The sequence below is a fragment of the Ovis aries genome, chromosome 16, assembly GCF_016772045.2.
Source record: "Ovis aries strain OAR_USU_Benz2616 breed Rambouillet chromosome 16, ARS-UI_Ramb_v3.0, whole genome shotgun sequence".
NCBI lineage: Eukaryota > Metazoa > Chordata > Mammalia > Artiodactyla > Bovidae > Ovis > Ovis aries.
The window spans coordinates 13681680-13699580 of record NC_056069.1 but is presented as its reverse complement, the minus strand read 5'-3'; the positions used below and the strand labels follow the sequence as shown (position 1 = coordinate 13699580).

General features: G+C 35.6%; 1 protein-coding gene across 40 annotated transcripts in view; it reads left to right on the top strand.

Annotated features, from left to right (window-relative positions):
• ERBIN (erbb2 interacting protein) overlaps window positions 1-17901 on the top strand; it is a 127533-nt gene that overhangs the window by 76469 nt on the left and 33163 nt on the right. For all 40 annotated transcript variants that reach the window (XM_060400364.1, XM_060400381.1, XM_060400378.1 and 37 more), the window contains 7 exons: window positions 153-227; window positions 2491-2635; window positions 3929-4001; window positions 4308-4437; window positions 4749-4864; window positions 6335-6404; window positions 17484-17583. In XM_060400364.1, coding sequence (XP_060256347.1) covers window positions 153-227; window positions 2491-2635; window positions 3929-4001; window positions 4308-4437; window positions 4749-4864; window positions 6335-6404; window positions 17484-17583 — 709 coding nt within the window. The remainder of the gene's footprint in view (window positions 1-152; window positions 228-2490; window positions 2636-3928; window positions 4002-4307; window positions 4438-4748; window positions 4865-6334; window positions 6405-17483; window positions 17584-17901) is intronic.

Here is a 17901-nt window from a genome sequence, read left to right as displayed (position 1 = left end):
GAGTTTTACCTCTGCTTTTTTCCCCCTCGTAATTAAAAAAAATGTCTTTAATACTGAAAGTTATTATTAGAAATACCCAGGGGAGCTTCTTTTGCCAAATAAATATATTCAAATAAATTAATGTATCTCCTCCTCCACTTTCATCTAAACAGCCTGAAGTACTTGAGCAGCTAAGTGGATTGAAAGAATTTTGGATGGATGGTAATAGACTGACTTTTATTCCAGGGGTATGTATATCAAATTTTAAAGACTTTGCTTATTTCTGTCTGTCCTTTGCATTTTTGCGAATTATACACTTTAAGTACGTTTAATCAGTTTAAAATGATTATTCTTAATACTGTTCAGTCGCTCAGTCGTGTCTGACTCTTTGCGACCCCATGAATCGCAGCATGCCAGGTCTCCCTGTCCATCACCAACTCCTGGAGTTCACTCAGATTCATGTCCATCAAGTCAGTGATGCCATCCAGCCATCTCATCCTCTGTTGTCCCCTTCTCCTCCTGCCCCCAATCCCTCCCAGCATCAGAGTCTTTTCCAGTGAGTCAACTTTTCGCATGAGGTGGCCAAAGTACCGGAGTTTCAGCTTTAGCATCATTCCTTCCAAAGAAATCCCAGGGTTAATCTCCTTCAGAATGGACTGGTTGGATCTCCTTGCAGTCTAAGGGACTTGTTAGATAGAAGCAAATTACATTTTTTATTGTCGATACTTTTTTTTTTTAACAATGTTGTGTTTTAGGTGTACAGTAAAGTGAATCATGGACAGGGAGGCCTGGCGTGCTGCGATTCATGGGATTGCAAAGAGGCGGACACGAATGAACGACTGAACTGAACTGAAAGTGAATCAGTTATACATATTCATATACCACTCTTTTTTAGACTTATTTCCCACATAGATCTTTACAGAGTATTGCGTAGAGTTGCCTGTGATATACAATAAGTCCTCATTAGTTACATGTTTTATATATAGTAGTGTATATATGTCAGTCCAAATCTCCCCATCTATCCCTTGATCTCTTTCCCTCCGGTAACCATAAGTTTGTTCTACATCTGTCACTCTATTTCTGTTTTGTAAATAGGCTCATTTGTACCGTTTTTTTTTTTTAGATTCCATATACTAGTGATATCGTATGATATATGTCTTTCTCTGTCTAACTTACTTCACTCGTTGTGACAGTATCAAGGTTCACCCATGTTGCCGCAGATGACGTTATTTCATTCTTTTTGATTGCTGAGTAATATTCCATTGTATATATGTGCAACATCTTTATCCATTGCTCTGTCAGTAGACATTTAGGGTGCTTCCATGTTTTGGCTGTTGTAAAAGTGCAGTAAAGTTTGGGGTGCGTGTATCTTTTTGAATTGTGGTTTTATCCAGATATATGCCCAGGGTGGGATTGCTGGACCATATTGTAGTTCTATATTTAGGTTTCTAAGGACCCTCTAACCTCCATAGTGTTCTCCATAATGGTTATACCAATTTACATTTCCATCAGCAGGGTATGAGGGCACCCTTTTCTCCATGCCTTTTCCAGCATTTATTATTTATATATTTATATATATTTTTAATATATATATTTATATATATTTATATATATATTTTTTAATGATGGCCATTCTGACCTTATGTGAGGTGATACCTCATTGTAATTTTCATTTTCATTTCTCTGATAATTAATGATGTAAAGTATCTTTTCATATGCCTTTTAACCATCTGTATGACTTCTTTGGAGAAGTGTCTATTTAGATCTTCCACGCATTTTTCGATTGGGTTTGTCAATACATTCTTGATTAAAATTTTTATATTTCTGTAATAAATTTTTGTAAAACAGTTGACTTGTGTACAACTCAGGGATTAGGGGCACCAACCCTTTACATAGTGAAAAAATCTGTGTAATTTATAGTCAGCTTTCCCTATTTGAAATTCCTTCATAACAAGGATTCCTCCTCAGGGTCTGATGTTCTGCATTCACAGATTGAACCAATTATAGTGGAGTACTATAGTAGTTACTGTTGAAAACAATCCATGTGTGAATGGGTCTGTGAAGTTCTGTGTTGTTCAAGGGTCAACTTAAAGTTTCTTTCTAATGTCATGGAGTATGTCCTTCCCAGGGGTTGCAGTTGGCTTTGTATCCTGTTTCATTTTGCCCAGGGAATTGTTGAAATAGGCTATTTTCCATGTAGTTTCTTCGCAGTTGACATTGTGTTTATTCTCAGACCTAAAGCCATATGAATTCCCATATGTGCTAACTCCCTTGCAAATGATGGCCAGCTAAATTCCCAAAGAAACTTATGTACTTGTCACTCTGCTAGGCGAAAATAGTAGGAGCTCTTAGCTTTTACTGACTATATCTAACTAATGGCATTAAAAATTATGAACCTCTCATATAAACATTTAATTATAAATTACAGTTTGTCACTAAGTTTCTTATCTAAACTTTTCACAAACTGCTATTGACAGAGTCCTTAGATTTCGTTTTTTTTTAAACTTACAGTTTATTGGTAGTTTGAAACAGCTCACATATTTGGATATTTCTAAAAATAATATTGAGATGGTTGAAGAAGGAATTTCAGGATGTGAAAACCTTCAAGATCTTCTATTATCAAGCAATTCACTTCAACAACTGCCGGAGACTATTGGTTTGTATTGATTTCTAATTCATGTGATTAAAATTTACTAGTATACAATCTGAGAAACTTATTGCCATTGCTTGATTCAAAGCTTCCATATATCAAATTTTACTTATAAGATAGTTTTACTGTATTCTGAAGTCACAGATCCTATTTGAATTTTTCCTGTTGTGATCAGTGACTCAGTTTACTCATTTGTTGGCATTACTGGTTTTCTTTAAGGAAATGTCATTTTTTGTCACTGTAATAAAGTTTGAATCCTTTAAAAGATTAATTTACCCAAAATCACTTTAATTTTTGATCATGGCCCTTACCTAGTAACTTTTTCCTATCTTAACTTCATTTTAGACTTAACAAGAAGACAGCTGTATGAGCAAAATCCTTTGAAAATTATACGGTTGACCCTTCAGCAATGACGGTCGTTAGGGGGCCAACCTGCAGTGGGAAATCTCATATAATTTATAGATGTACTTTTGTATTCACATTTATTTCCTCCCTCTCCATGGTTCTGCCTCTGTGTATTCAGCCAACTGTGGGTCATGTAGTACTGTAGTAGTAAATTGAGAAGTTCACATACATGCAGGTGGATCCATACACTTCAAACCTGTGTTGTTCAAGGGTCAACTGTATTTATGTAGTTACTTATCTGGTGGTGCATCAAGGGAATTGAACTATCAAAATCCAAAAACTTACATATTAGCATCTCCATGATGTTTGAATATAAAAATCAGAAATATTTTTACGTATTTTTCAATTGAATTACATAATTGTATATAAGCTATAAGCTCAGGTTGTGTTTTGCAGATTCTACTGTAATTTTTCCAGTGCTTTTTACTTTAAACTCCATTTTTATTGTTTTAGTATTTAGTATACTTACAGTATGTAGAATAGCTTGTTATACTCTTAAGAAAAAACTACCTTTGGACTACCACATCTTTAATCCTTTGATACCATAAGTTTGTGCTGTGTATCTTCACTGTGATGTCACAGAATTGTTTCAAGGAGCATGGCTACAACAGTGAGCAAAGGAGACAAAAAGTACATACTCTTATGAAGCGTACATTTTAGTGAGGCCTAAATGGGTAAATATACACTAATGTTAAGAGGTAATATGTATGTGAAAATTGTAAATACAGGGTAAGGGCATGGAGAGATGGTAGGGTTGGGGTGGTGTCTCTATGAGATAGCTTGGCTTTTTAAAAGTTCTTTATGATTCATGTCAAATGTAATATGTGCTCACTTGACTGTTGATTGACTTCTAATTCAAGATGAAAAATTGTATATTATTTCTTCCCTTAATAGGTTCATTGAAGAATGTAACAACTCTTAAAATAGATGAAAATCAGTTAATGTATCTACCAGACTCTATAGGAGGGTAAGATTTTTGTGTATTAAAAGAACTAGAAGATTTTTCTTTCAGTTCAGCATCCTATATAATTTTTCAGATAATTGTTAACATCAATAGGAGATTCTAAAAGCATTTAAATAAGCAATTGGCTGCAGGTTGGATTTATTTATAATCAAGATAGGCCAGTTTTTCTACAGGTGAACTTTAGCTTAGTAGAAATAGATTTTTTTGTAGGTTTGTTAAAGTCAAGTTCAAATGGTCATATGTTCTTGAGTTTTGGATTATATACAGGAAATTTTTTGTTAAAATATGTGTTTTCTTTTTTAATTAAAGGTTAGTATCAATAGAAGAACTGGATTGTAGCATCAATGAACTTGAAGCTTTGCCTTCATCTATTGGGCAGCTTACTAATGTAAGAACCTTTGCTGCGGATCATAATTACTTACAACAGTTACCCCCAGAGGTACTGTATTTAAATTTTATTTTGAATTTTTATTTTTTCTAATTATTAATTATAGGTGTCCAGTGTGGTTTTCTTTAGTTTCTTTCAGAGATAATTATGTAACTAAGTTATGTATTTTCTGGATAATAATTAGTTATATTGATTTGCTAATACTTTTATTCATATGTGAAAGTTAATAATTGAAAAGGAAAAAAGTAATTACTTTTATACATGAGAAGAGTACTTTTATTACTTTTGAAAATGATACTTCAGTTACATTTATTAAGCAGTAGGCTAAAGTTTTAATCCATAATTCTCTGTTTCTCTTTCAGATTGGAAATTGGAAAAATATAACTGTGCTATTTCTCCATTCTAATAAACTCGAGACACTTCCAGAGGAAATGGGTGATATGCAAAAATTAAAAGTCATCAACTTGAGTGACAATAGGTTTGTAACAGTATAATTCATCATTTGGCTTATAGAAGACATCTATTGGATGAAATTAAAGTTCCATTATATGTGGTAGAAAATCTAATACATGTTTTTCTTTGCATATATAGTTTTGGGTTTTGTGTAGAATTTTTATTTGAAAGAATAATTTTACCTGGTATTAATTATCATACAGTGGTTGTTATGGTTTATTTTATGTTGACTTTTGCTGTATAGTCTTAATTATCTTCTTATGATAGCAGTTTTTATTCCTAAAGTCAGATTTTTGCTCTAATACAGCTGTTGAATAAAGCAGCTTTTAATCTTACCTACTCCTTGTATTCATCTGGGCAGACATGTGATTAGACACCCACTCAAATAATTTGGACAACACAGCCAAGGTACAAAGCAAATAGATCACTAGGGATGCTAAATTGAAGCAATGTTTAAGTTAAGAACAAATGTCTATAATTTTTTCTGGTGTAAAGAGACTAATAGTGATAAAAGAATATTTGTAGAGCATTTTTACATTTTGTTTTTGTTGTATCTTAAAAGTATTCAAAATAACCCTAATAATAAAACAGGTATTCCTATTTTATGGAGGGAAAAAAATTAAGACTCAGATTTAAGATGATTCACATTGCTTATAAAATAGAGCTTTTAGTGTAAACTCGGTTTTCTGAGTAGGGTATTCAGACTGTTCACACCTTCCTCCTTTTAAATTGTTAATTATAGCTATGCAGTGTGGTTTCAAACTAAATCCCTTTTAAAATTAAATTCTTTCAGCTCATACTTTATACCCTAAAACTAGAGCCCTAAGTTCCAACACCTTGAGTTTCAGAGACCTAAATTCCTTAGGTTCCTTTGAAATTAGGCATAGAAGAATAGATAAACATAAGATGGAAAGTTTAAGTAGTCATTTTGTTTTAAATAGATTCCTCTTTCAAGTAGCATTGTACTAAATATCTCTGTTACTTAATTTTCACTCATTATAATGTTAAAATAGTCTTTGAGTATGAAAGTGCTGGCTCACAGTGAAATAAAAAGAGTGCAATATTTATAACATAACAAACTCTGATTAAGAGTGGTTCCTATAACAGTTTGTTCTCTCTAAATGCAAATAAAACATCCAAAGCAATTTTATAAAACATTGTTTAATTTGTCCTTGCCTTTGCACTAAAGTATGGATAGTTGCTAGATTTTCCTAGGTAATTTTTTTGAGGTTATTAAATTATCCAATTTTCCCCCCAACCAAATTGATTCAATGGAAGATTTGTATTTTTAAAATTAATTCCTATAAAACGGGATAGTATTATTTCTTACGTCCTGTTCAAAGACCTATAATTGATTTTCTCCTGAATTACATATTTTTCTCCTATTTTCATATGCAATAACATAACATTATTTAGAAGACCATTAGATCCAGTTCTCATTTTAACATTTCTCATTTTTAAAGTTTAATTTTTGTTTGCATTTTTTTTCCCACAGATTAAAAAATTTGCCCTTTAGCTTTACAAAGCTACAGCAATTGACTGCTATGTGGCTCTCAGATAATCAGGTAGGCATTCTGATTTTGTAAATTGATTATGCATTCTAATTTATTTAGGACTATTTAAGAGTAGTTCTAATATGATACACATGTAAAAACATACAGATACAGATCATTTTTGTGAAATATGTGTAGATGCATGAAGTCCTTTTTGGCCTGACCTCATAAATTTGTAAGAAGATAGATTAGGACAGAATCTTCCCTAAATTTTTAATGTTTTTATAGAAACTCTCTGTGGTTTATATCTGTATACATTTGATAATTTATGTTTCTAATCAAACACTTGACAAACCTTAGACAGGTATTTCTAAGGAATTAAGAGTTGTTCCTTGAACTTTTCTTTGGCAGACATTTATTGAAAGCTTATAGTAGAACGTGAATGACCCTGGGAGCCGGAGTTATACTGATGAAGCAGACAGAATCTTCTTAGGTTCTCATTGAGTTTACATTCTCATGGGAGACACTCGAGATAAATTAATAACTAAGTAATAATGTTTCAGAACTACAGAGAAAGAGTTTGCTAGGCGTTGGAACAGCAGCAGGGTTGGAGTAAATATACTATTTTAAATTGAGTGATTTAGGAAATACCTGTCTGAAGAAGGGAACAGTAGAGCAGTTTCTCAAATGAAATTAAGAGTGAGCCATGATGTGAGTTGAGTGAGGGGTGCATTTAAAGAATACTAAGAATAAAGATCCCAATACTGGAATGAGCTCAGTGTGACTGAGGAACAGATGAAAGCCCAGAGGACTGGAATGTAGTAAGCAAGGGAGAAAACATATACAATCAGATCAGAAGAGGAAAACTGAGACTAGATCATCTGGGACCTTGTAGACCATACTAATCCCTTGGGGTTTTACTCTGAGGTAGAAAGAAATCTGTTGAAGTATTTCATTCCAGGAAATAATGAGATATGGTTTACATTTTTGAAAGATCATTCTGGCTGCTTTGTGGAGAATGGACTGTGGCTGCTGAGGGTGAGGATGGGATATTCTCTATTGGAAGCAAAAGTTAAGTAAGAAAGCTGTTGCAGTTAGTTTAGAAGGACATGTTGCTGGATTTTACATAATACGATAAGAGTGGAGATTGTGAGGAGAGCTTCAATTTGGGATGCATTTTTAAGAAAGCTATTGTCAGAGGGACTTACTGATGAACTAAATGTGGAAATTCAGAGAAAGAACTGAAACAACTACAACTTTCAGGTTTTTAACCTAAGGAAGTACAATATTGGAGTTGCCATTTTCTGAGATAGGAAAGATGGGAGAGGAGTAAGTTTGGGGATAAACTTAATAGTTTGATTTTATGAATGTCAAGTCATCAGTTGAGTATCTATAATTGCAAGTGAGGTATTGGCTGGAGATAAAATTTGGGAGTCAGCATTATGCAAAGGGAATTTTATACTGTGGAAGTACATTTAATTACTAGAGAGAAAAGATAGACAGGAAGATCAAACATTGAACTCAGAAAGGGATCCCAGAAAGAAAATAAAGAGCAACAGCCAACAAGAGAATGTTATCTAGAGAGACATATGAAGAAAGTGCTTCAGGAAAGATCAACTAAGTCAGATGTTGATGAATTAGGTATATGAGGACTGCTAATTGGCCATCGGGTTTATTAATATAGAAGTAATTACTGATGTTGAAGAGTAATAGTTTTAGTGGAATGGTGGGGGTTAAAGTTTGATTTAAGTGTATTATAGTGCATGGAAAGAAAGAAGGCTGGGGCAATGAACATATCTTAGTAGCCTAGCTAAATTTCATTGTGTGCACTGTTAAGCTTGTTTTAGTGGATAAGAAATCTCTTGTATAATGTCACCATAGTAATGGATTGTAGGTCCTGAACAAAAAGAAAAGAATAAGGACTATCTCATCTGTAATTATGAGGAATCCATTTTTTCTGTATCTATTCTCAAGTATTTCTTACTAGTAAATGTTTTTAAACAATATATAAAATTTACTGATTCCTTTAATAAGTTAATGCTTAGTGTTTGAGCAATACTTTATGATTTATCTAAAGCTGTGTTTACCCATGGAAAACACAAGGCTTAGATACACAAGTCTCATGTGATAGTCCTAAATTCCATCATCAAATTTGCTTGGGAGACATGTTATATCCCTCTTTTGGATTATGTTAGCAACCCTGATGTGTTCTGATAGTAAAGAAACCCTCTTGTTTCAGAATTCTCTAAACTTCTTAACTAAGAAACCCTTTCCCCCTAACTCTTAATAATATCTTAAAAACCTTAAGTTGATCAGTTCAGTTCAGTCGCTCAGTCGTGTCTGACTCTTTGCAACCCCATGAATTGCAGCACGCCAGGCCTCCCTGTTCATCACCATCTCCCGGAGTTCACTCAGACTCAACGTCCATCGAGTCAGTGATGCCATCCAGCCATCTCATCCTCGGTCGTCCCCTTCTCCTCCTGCCCCCAATCCCTCCCAGCATCAGAGTCTTTTCCAATGAATCAACTCTTCACATGAGGTGGTCAAAGTACTGGAGTTTCAGCTTTAGCATCATTCCTTCCAAAGAAATCCCAGGGTTGATCTCCTTCAGAATAAACTGGTTGGATCTCCTTGCAGTCCAAGGGACTCTCAAGAGTCTTCTCCAACACCACAGTTCAAAAGCATCAATTCTTCGGCGCTTAGCCTTCTTCACAGTCCAACTCTCACATCCATACATGACCACAGGAAAAACCATAGCCTTGACTAGATGGACCTTAGTCGGCAAAGTAATGTCTCTGCTTTTGCATATACTGTCTAGGTTGGTCATAACTTTTCTTCCAAGGAGCAAGCGTCTTTTAATTTCATGGCTGCAGTCACCATCTGCAGTGATTTTGGAGCCCCGAAAAATAAAGTCTGACACTGTTTCCACTGTTTCCCCATCTATTTCCCATGAAGTGATGGGATGGATGCCATGATCTTCGTTTTCTGAATGTTGAGCTTTAGGCCAACTTTTTCACTCTCCTCTTTCACTTTCATCAAGAGGCTTTTCAGTTCCTCTTCACTTTCTGCCATAAGGGTGGTGTCATCTGCATATCTGAGGTTATTGATATTTCTCCCAGCAATCTTGATTCCAGCTTGTGTTTCTTCAGCCCAGCATTTCTCATGATGTACTCTGCATATAAGTTAAATAAGCAGGGTGACAATATACAGCCTTGACGTACTCCTTTTTCTATTTGGAACCAGTCTGTTTTTCCATGTCCAGTTCTAACTGTTGCTTCCTGACCTGCATACAGATTTCTCAAGAGGCAGGTCAGATTGTCTGGTATTCCCATCTCTTTCAGAATTTTCCACAGTTTATTGTGATCCACACAGTCAAAGGCTTTGGCATAGTCAATAAAGCAGAAATAGATGTTTTTCTGGAACTCTCTTGCTTTTTCCATGATCCAGCAGATGTTGGCAATTTGATCTCTGGTTCCTCTGCTTTTTCCAAAACCAGCTTGAACGTCAGGGAGTTCACAGTTCACGTATAGCTGAAGCCTGGCTTGGAGAATTTTGAGCATTACTTTACTAGTATGTGAGATGAGTGCAATTGTGCGGTAGTTTGAGCATTCTTTGGCATTGCCTTTCTTTGGAATTGGAATGAAAACTGACCTTTCCCAGTCCTGTGGCCACTGCTGAGTTTTCCAAATTTGCTGGCATATTAGTGCAGCACTTTCACAGCATCATCTTTCAGGATTTGAAACAGCTCAACTGGAATTCCATCACCTCCACTAGCTTTGTTCATAGTGATGGTTTCTAAGGCCCACTTGACTTCACTTTCTAAGATGTCTTGCTCTAGATTAGTGATCACATCATCATGATTATCTGGGTCGTGAAGATGTGTTTTGTACAGTTCTTCCGTGTATTCTTGCCACCTCTTCTTAATATCTTCTGCTTCTGTTAGGTCCATACCATTTCTGTCCTTTATCGAGCCCATCTTTGCATGAAATATTCCCTTGGTATCTTTAATTTTCTTGAAGAGATCTCTAGTCTTTCCCATTCTGTTCTTTTCCTCTGTTTCTTTGCATTGATCGCTGAAGAAGGCTTTCTTATCTCTTTTTGCTATTCTCTTGAATTCTGCATTCAGATGCTTATATCTTTCTTTTTCTCCTTTGCTTTTCGCCTCACATTTATGAATCAGCCTCTATATCTATTTGTTCTATGAATTAGAGAAAGAAGTATTAAAATGATGATACTTTTGTTTTCATTAGAACTTGAACACAAGTGATTACTACATCTATTAAATGTGTCAGTTCATGTATATATACCTGTGTGTGTGTATATATATGTATATCTCTCTTACTTGAATATTTACAGTTTAAGTCTGATATGAAGTTTAGCTGCTGGATTCACAAAATGTTTAAACATCTCCTGGGCTCTGACTCAAGTACCTATTACAACAATATGAATGAGACGTGGCTCTTGGGCTTGAGGACTCTGAACTGTTAGTATATTAGAACTGCTGTGGATAAATCTGTGCCAGAAAATTATACCAGATGACTTATTAAGGTGAAATTAATAGCCTAATGTCTGTACAGTGTTCTCTCATTCACCTCTTCTTGCACTTCATTTGTGAATTACTTTAAAGTAAAAATCATGATGATATGGGGCTTTGTTTTCCCTAGTGTAGAAAAGTAATAAATAGTAAAACATATGTGATGTGGCTATAAAACCTCCCTTACAGTATGAGGTACTCATTTCCATATAAAAGGATGAAATGTAGGGGAGAAAAATATGTGAAAGTAGTTTGATTATAAATTATGAAAATAAATTGCTTCTGGACGTTTCACTGACCATGAAGAAAATAAACGTGTAGGCAGTACCTGCAGTAACATAATCTTTCATAAGTCTCTAGAAGGTCCAAGCAGAACAGTTGGTCATTCATCCCTCATTCATTGTGTCATTCTTATTCAGGAACCATTTATTGAACAACTACTCTATGCCAGGCAAACTAAGATGGGCCAAATACAGATATTAAGAAAGTTGTTTTAATACAGCATGGTGAAAAACTTGATAGGCTTCAGGATCAGAAAAGGGGTGCATCACTTGGGGCTATAAAGGCCGGTTTCCCAGAGGAGGAAATGCCTGCTGTGCCTAAAAGAGGAATAAATCTTCTCAAGAGAGTAATAGTATTAAACGACAAAAGAGGAAGAGTGTTCTGCTTAGAAGGGATATCAGCAGCCTAAGCACTTATTAGTCAAGCAGTGTAATCAGTGTCTGTACAAGTGGTTTTATGACTAGAACATAACGTGTAAGGTGGAAGAGTTGGACATGAGGCCCCAGAGGTAGACACAGACCAGGTCATGGAGGATCTTATATGCCATACAAAGGGACTTGCATTATATATCAAGGATGACAAACAGATTTTTTAACTTTTACATGTCAACTTTGATAAATTATAATTTTTAAAAGGATTCTAAAGCCATATTTAGGCTCAGAGGAAAATTGTGCTTAGGTTCAGTGTGATTTATCAGCTTTACTAGGACACTTGATAGTGAAAGGGTCCTCTATGATAATTGTCAGAATGAATAGTAAGTGTAAAAATAGGAATGTCCCAGGCAAATTAAATGTTTGATCATTATAGTCATAATCAATTATTCATGTATATAATCGGTTTAAGAGAAGTGATCCTGGGATACATGCCAGCACTACTGTAGGAGATAAGGAACCTGTATAACACATAGGCAGGCAAGTGGTATGGTCAGATGGACCTAGTAGAAAGGCTTTGGGGTCTGCATTATGGAAGATGGATTTAGCAGGGCTGATGCCAATTGGAAGGCCTACTGAAGACCATTGCCATACTCAGGTCAACAGAAAATGTTGGCTGAAGTAAAGTGGTGATGACAGAGCCAGTGAAAAGACTGTTATTTAGGACATAACTTTAAACATCACATCAATAGAATGCGTAGAAAATGCATGTATGTGAGAAGAAAAGGAGTAAAGGCAAAGATCAGCCTCAGAGGTGTACCCTGAGTGACTAGGTGGATGTTGATTCCATAACGGAGAACCACAAGAGAAGGAAATGTGTTTATATAAATGTATTAAGTTCTAGTTAGGTTTATTGGGTTTGAAGTACCTTTGGTATATTGAGTTGACACTCAGAGAACAATTCGAGTGACCTTGAACCACTACCTGCCACCTTGTTTTAAACTAAGGTTTCTGTGCTCTTGATTTCTCCATTCTTTTAATTTTTAACCTCCAAGGATTTCTTAAAATTGCTCTTGAAGACCTAATTTCTTTTTTCACAGTACTGCTATATATTTATTCCTTTTATTTGTAAGATTCATAGAAGAATTGTAGCGTGAGAAGAGATATCAGCCCATCATCTTAATCACTTTTTCTTGGGAGTGGTTTCATAGCTTTTTATTATTTTCTCAAAGGGGATTGTTGTCAGATTAATTTTTTAATGTTGCTGCTGCTGCTAAGTCGCTTTAGTCGTGTCCGACTCTGTGTGACCCCATAGACAGAAGTCCACCAGGCTCCTCTGTCCCTGGGATTCTCCAGGCAAGAATACTGGAGTGGGTTGCCATTTCCTTCTCTTTTTAATGTTAGGGATGGGTTAATCCTGTGGAATACCAACATTTAAGTGACAAACAAGTTACTGGGCTTCGAAGGAGTGGCTACAGAGGGAGAAGGAGAACTGTATGACAGTGGTTTTAAGATGAGGACGAAACAGCTGTCCTGAGGAAAGGAGCTGCAACAGGGTAAATGCGAATGAGAGGTTAGTTCAAATGAAGTCTGAAAAACATCAGGTATATTTTGGCAAGTCACCTGTCTTGCCAGCTTACCTTGGCTATAGCTAATGCAGTTTTAGAAGTATATGTCAAATACCAGATTGAAGTAGTTTAAGGAATAAATAAATGACTGAATGGAAACCTGTGGTTATTGATTAGTCTTTTAAGAAGATTGGATAAGAGAGAAAAGGAATAGAACAGAAAGAAATTGGTAACTAGGGGCAAGGTAAGAGAGCATGTTTATAAGTTGTTGGAAAGAGGCTCTAGGAGATTGGGATTAAGGATATTAGAGAGTGATGGATAACTGGAGTGGAAGCTGATGGAATCAAAAGCTCTGGCAAGTATTCTTACATTCTTGAAGGGATCTTGGGTGTGAAGTTTGTGAGAGAAAGGGCTAAAAATGTACATGGTAAAATTCTTAGAACATAACATTTTCCAAACTCTAAGCAGTTCTTGAATCCTATTTTTATTAAAAAATTTTTTCAAAGATACTGTCTTCTTCAAAATTCAATTTAGGAAGTTTGGAAGAATTTTCAAGCAGCATTGGGAGTCTGTTGAAGTTTTTACCACAACCTTGTTGTTAATACGAATTTGCTCAACCGTGTGATATAGAGAAAGCATGCAATTGGAATAATTCTGGGTTGTACTTTGTCAGCCCAGGTGCAAGAGAAGGCCAGTGCAACAAGGAGGTCTTGGTAATTGGCAGGAAATTGGTTATAAAGAGATAAGGTGAGGTATGAAAAGAGAAGCGAAGACAGGAAAGAACGATAGTGATAAAGTTGAAAGCTGAAGAGAGTGACAGTCTTGGTGGGATTGCTGAGCAAGTATGTAGAAGCAATGAAGTGAGGAGTCTGCATGAAGTCTATGTTACATGCTCTGCTGGTTGTCTTTTGACTGAGCACTCCTTAGTTTCCTTTTTAGGAATTTTTTTCTGCCAGTATCTTTTATGTTGAAGCCCCTCCTGGTGCTCTAGGCTCTGCTTTATTTACTTTCTCTATACCAGTTACTGACTCTCTCTTAGTAGTGTTAGTGGCTCTGTCGTGTTCGACTCTGTGATCCCATGGATGGCAGCCCACCAGGCTCATGTGTCCATGGGATTTTCCAGGCAAGGACACCAGAGTGGGTAGCCATTCCCTTCTCCAAAGGATCTTCCCAGCCCAGGGATCAAACCCAGGTCTCCTGCGTTACAGGCAGATTCTTTACCATTTGAGCTACAGATAGCAGTTACTGACTATATCATCATTATTCTTAATAATTGTCTTCAGCCCAGTTCTCTTTCCTTAACTTCACACTCACTGTCTGCTTAACACTGTGCCTTAGATGTCTCAAATTCAACCAACCTAAAGCTGAACATTTCATCTTCTGCTTCATATCTTTTTCTTTTCCAGGGTTCCCTAGGTCAGTAAAAAGTACTTGCTGGAGACTGAGATCTGAGAATGTAATTCTTAACTACTGATTCTCCCTATACTTCAGTGCAGTGAATCACCAAACTCTTGTCTAGGCTTAACCATTAACTATTAATATATCAGATGTTTCTGTGCTTTGCTTTATCCCTGCTCTTCTTCCCTTAAATAGAGTCTACCATCATCTTTCAGTTAGACCCACATTGTCCAAAACAGTAGTCATTGTGACTAGTCCAAATTGAGATGTGCTATCGGTGTAAAATACACACCAAATTTTCTACACTTGTATGAACAAAGAGTGTAAAATCAATCAAGAGTTTTTATTATTGATTACACATTAAAATGACATTATTTTGAAGAAGTTTAGATTAAATACATTGTCAAAATTAATTTAATCTCTTTTTAGAAACATGTGGCTACCAGAAAATTGTAAATTATCTATGGTTCTCATTTTTTATCTCATATTTCTGTTGGATAGTGTTGACTTAAGATCATTGAGATAGCTTCCTGAGAGGTCTCTTTCTCCAGTGTAGCCACAACCCCTAATCTTCTATCACCCTAATTCATTCAGAACCACACTATAACTCAACTGATCCTTTACCCTTGTTATTGTCTAGTTTTATCTCCCCCCCTCACATCTTCATTCTCATTTCCCCAAATGAGTTCTGTGCTCTTGGAGCATTCTTCCTCCCTCTTGTTACCTGTTAATGGCTATTCATCCTCATCTAGGAGGGCTTTCTTTCAGGAATGCTTTCCTCATCGCTCAAGATTGTGGTAAGCAAATACCTCCTTCTTTGTGTTTTTTTAGCACCCTGTACCCTTTCTACCTAGTTCTTACATCGTATTGTAATTTATTTTGTTGTCTCTGTCCCTCCTCTTATGTATTGTAAGCTCTACAGAATCAGTAAAGATGGCTTGCTCACCGCTCTATACCTAGTGCCTATCATAGTACTTTGCATATAGGAGGCACTTAGAAAATACTTGTTGAACAAGTAATTTTAGGTTTCAGAGAAGGAACATTTAACAGGCTATATTAGAGAAATTATGACAAAGAAGTAGAATGAGTATCCAAAATGAAATAGATCATTGGAGTTAAGTATTTAGGGAATGGAGAGTTAAGTATTTAGGGAATAAATAGTTCTCAATCTGTTTCTGTCTGCTCTCAATAAAAGATGATTTGTTTTCTTAGAGTGCCTTTATTGAAATATAAATCACATACTGTAGCTCACCTAAAGTGCATAATTCTGAGGTTTTAATATATTCATAGAATTGGACAATCGTTGCCACAGTTAATTTTGAACATTTTTAGGAGTGTGATTAGTTTTTTAGAAGCCTCTCAGATAATTTTTTAACGTAAATTTTACCTTTAAAATTTATTTATTTAGTCACATCACATAACATGTGATGTTCCCCAGCCAAGGATCAAACCCAGAGCCCTGACCACTGGACTGCTGGAAAATTCCCCCTCCCAGATAATTTTTTTTAACTTTGTCTTTTATGTAACTACCTGTGTAGTTAAATTTAGTTGTGTTCTTTTTTTTTTTTTTTTTTTGCCATGCCACACAGCTTGCATGATCTCAGTTCTCAACCTGGGATTGAACCATAGCAGTGAAAGCCCAACATCCTAACTACATGGCCACCAGGGAAGTCCTTCCCAGATAATTTTGATATGTCCACCTAAGTAGACTTCTTTGCTTCTTCCAACCCACTCCTCATCTACTGAGAAATCACTGGGCTAACAGTATGGCTGTGTCATTTTTATATCTATAGAATTACCCATTACTATTGAAGGATTTGGCATAAAAGAGTCCGAAGTAGTTGGATACTACTAGAAGGTCATTGAGAGACATATTAGGAAAGGAGCTTGAGTGAAGCAGGGCTTAATCTTTCTCAAAAGAAGGGGTGTTTATACTTGAAAGAGGAGTAATGATCTTGTACCATTTGTAAACTATCTCCACTTACTGAACTAGGATTTATGCAGTGTAGGAGAAGAAGCAACTTGTATCTGAAAAGGCTTCAGGGCAGTGCTGTCTTTGGGAAGGGAGTACATCTACCATTGCTATTATCTGAGGAGGCCAAGAAAGTTCTCACTGATGATGTCTGAGACACAGGGCAGTATCTTTACTATGGAACAAGGACAGGGGCACAGAGGAAATGTCTGAATGGGAGTAAGATTATAGTATAACATTAGCTAGCGGCAGTTTCCACAAGAGTAAGTCCAAAGACTTAATGGATGGAGTGGCAGGTTGAGGGGAGAATTGGATTGTTCTGCTTGTCTGGAGTTAGCCAAGGCTTAGATTGGTAGAATGTTAGGTCAATAGGCTGGCAAAAGTATTAGTTATTTTAAGAAGTAAATTGAGAACACTTAATAACTAGTTAGGGAAAAAGTCTTAGGGAGAAATGAGATCTGAAATAATTGGAGTTTCCAGCTCTGCTAGTGAGTAACTTGGTGTTGCATTAATGGAGAAAGGAGACACAGGGGATAATAGAGAAGAGAAAAGGTTACAGCCTACTGTTTATACTCTGTTTTCAGCTAAAATAAACCTGCAAATAACTAGACTAAACCTCTTAACTCGTTTCTGCAAAAGCATCTTCTCAAAGGGGAATGCTAGTAGGGGCAAAATAACATAAAATGAAGAGGCTTAGTTTTTGGTGTTATTAAAATCACTGTGATAAGTAATTATTGGACTGTGGATATATGTAACGTACTTAATACATGAGAACTTTTAAAATTATTGACAGTGATAATTGCAATACAGTATGAGTTTGCCTTGTATTAAAAGCTAAATTTTATTTTTTAGTTTTGTACAAGGTTTCAAATCAATGTTTAAAGTTTTATTATGTATATTAAATTTTTTTGTAACCTACACATTAATACTTAATAGAAAAAATGGTGAGTACTCACTCAGAAGTATTGCTCAATATGTATTTGCTACAGGATTATTGAAAATTAAATATTTATTTTCTTTCCCTAGTCCAAACCCCTGATACCTCTTCAAAAAGAGACTGATTCAGAGACCCAGAAAACGGTGCTTACTAACTACATGTTCCCTCAGCAGCCAAGAACTGAGGATGGTAGGAATTTAAGAATCTCTTTTCTTTAAAAAAAAACTAATAACTGATAAAGTAGAACAGAGATGTGAATTGAATTTTAAGTCTCAACGAGTTTTACTAGCTTGAAGAAAATTTAGAGAATTGGTTAATGAAGTTCTCTGAAAACAGGAAAATAAGGCAGCATCTCAGAGTTATATATAGTTGAATTTAGAGGTATATCTATACCATATTTCCTTAAATGATTCCTTTGATTTTGTTAGATGCATTTTAGTGTGGGGAGACTTCAACAGAAAAGTATAAGTTTATAATATTCTGAGTCCTCTTAGAGTTTCATATGTA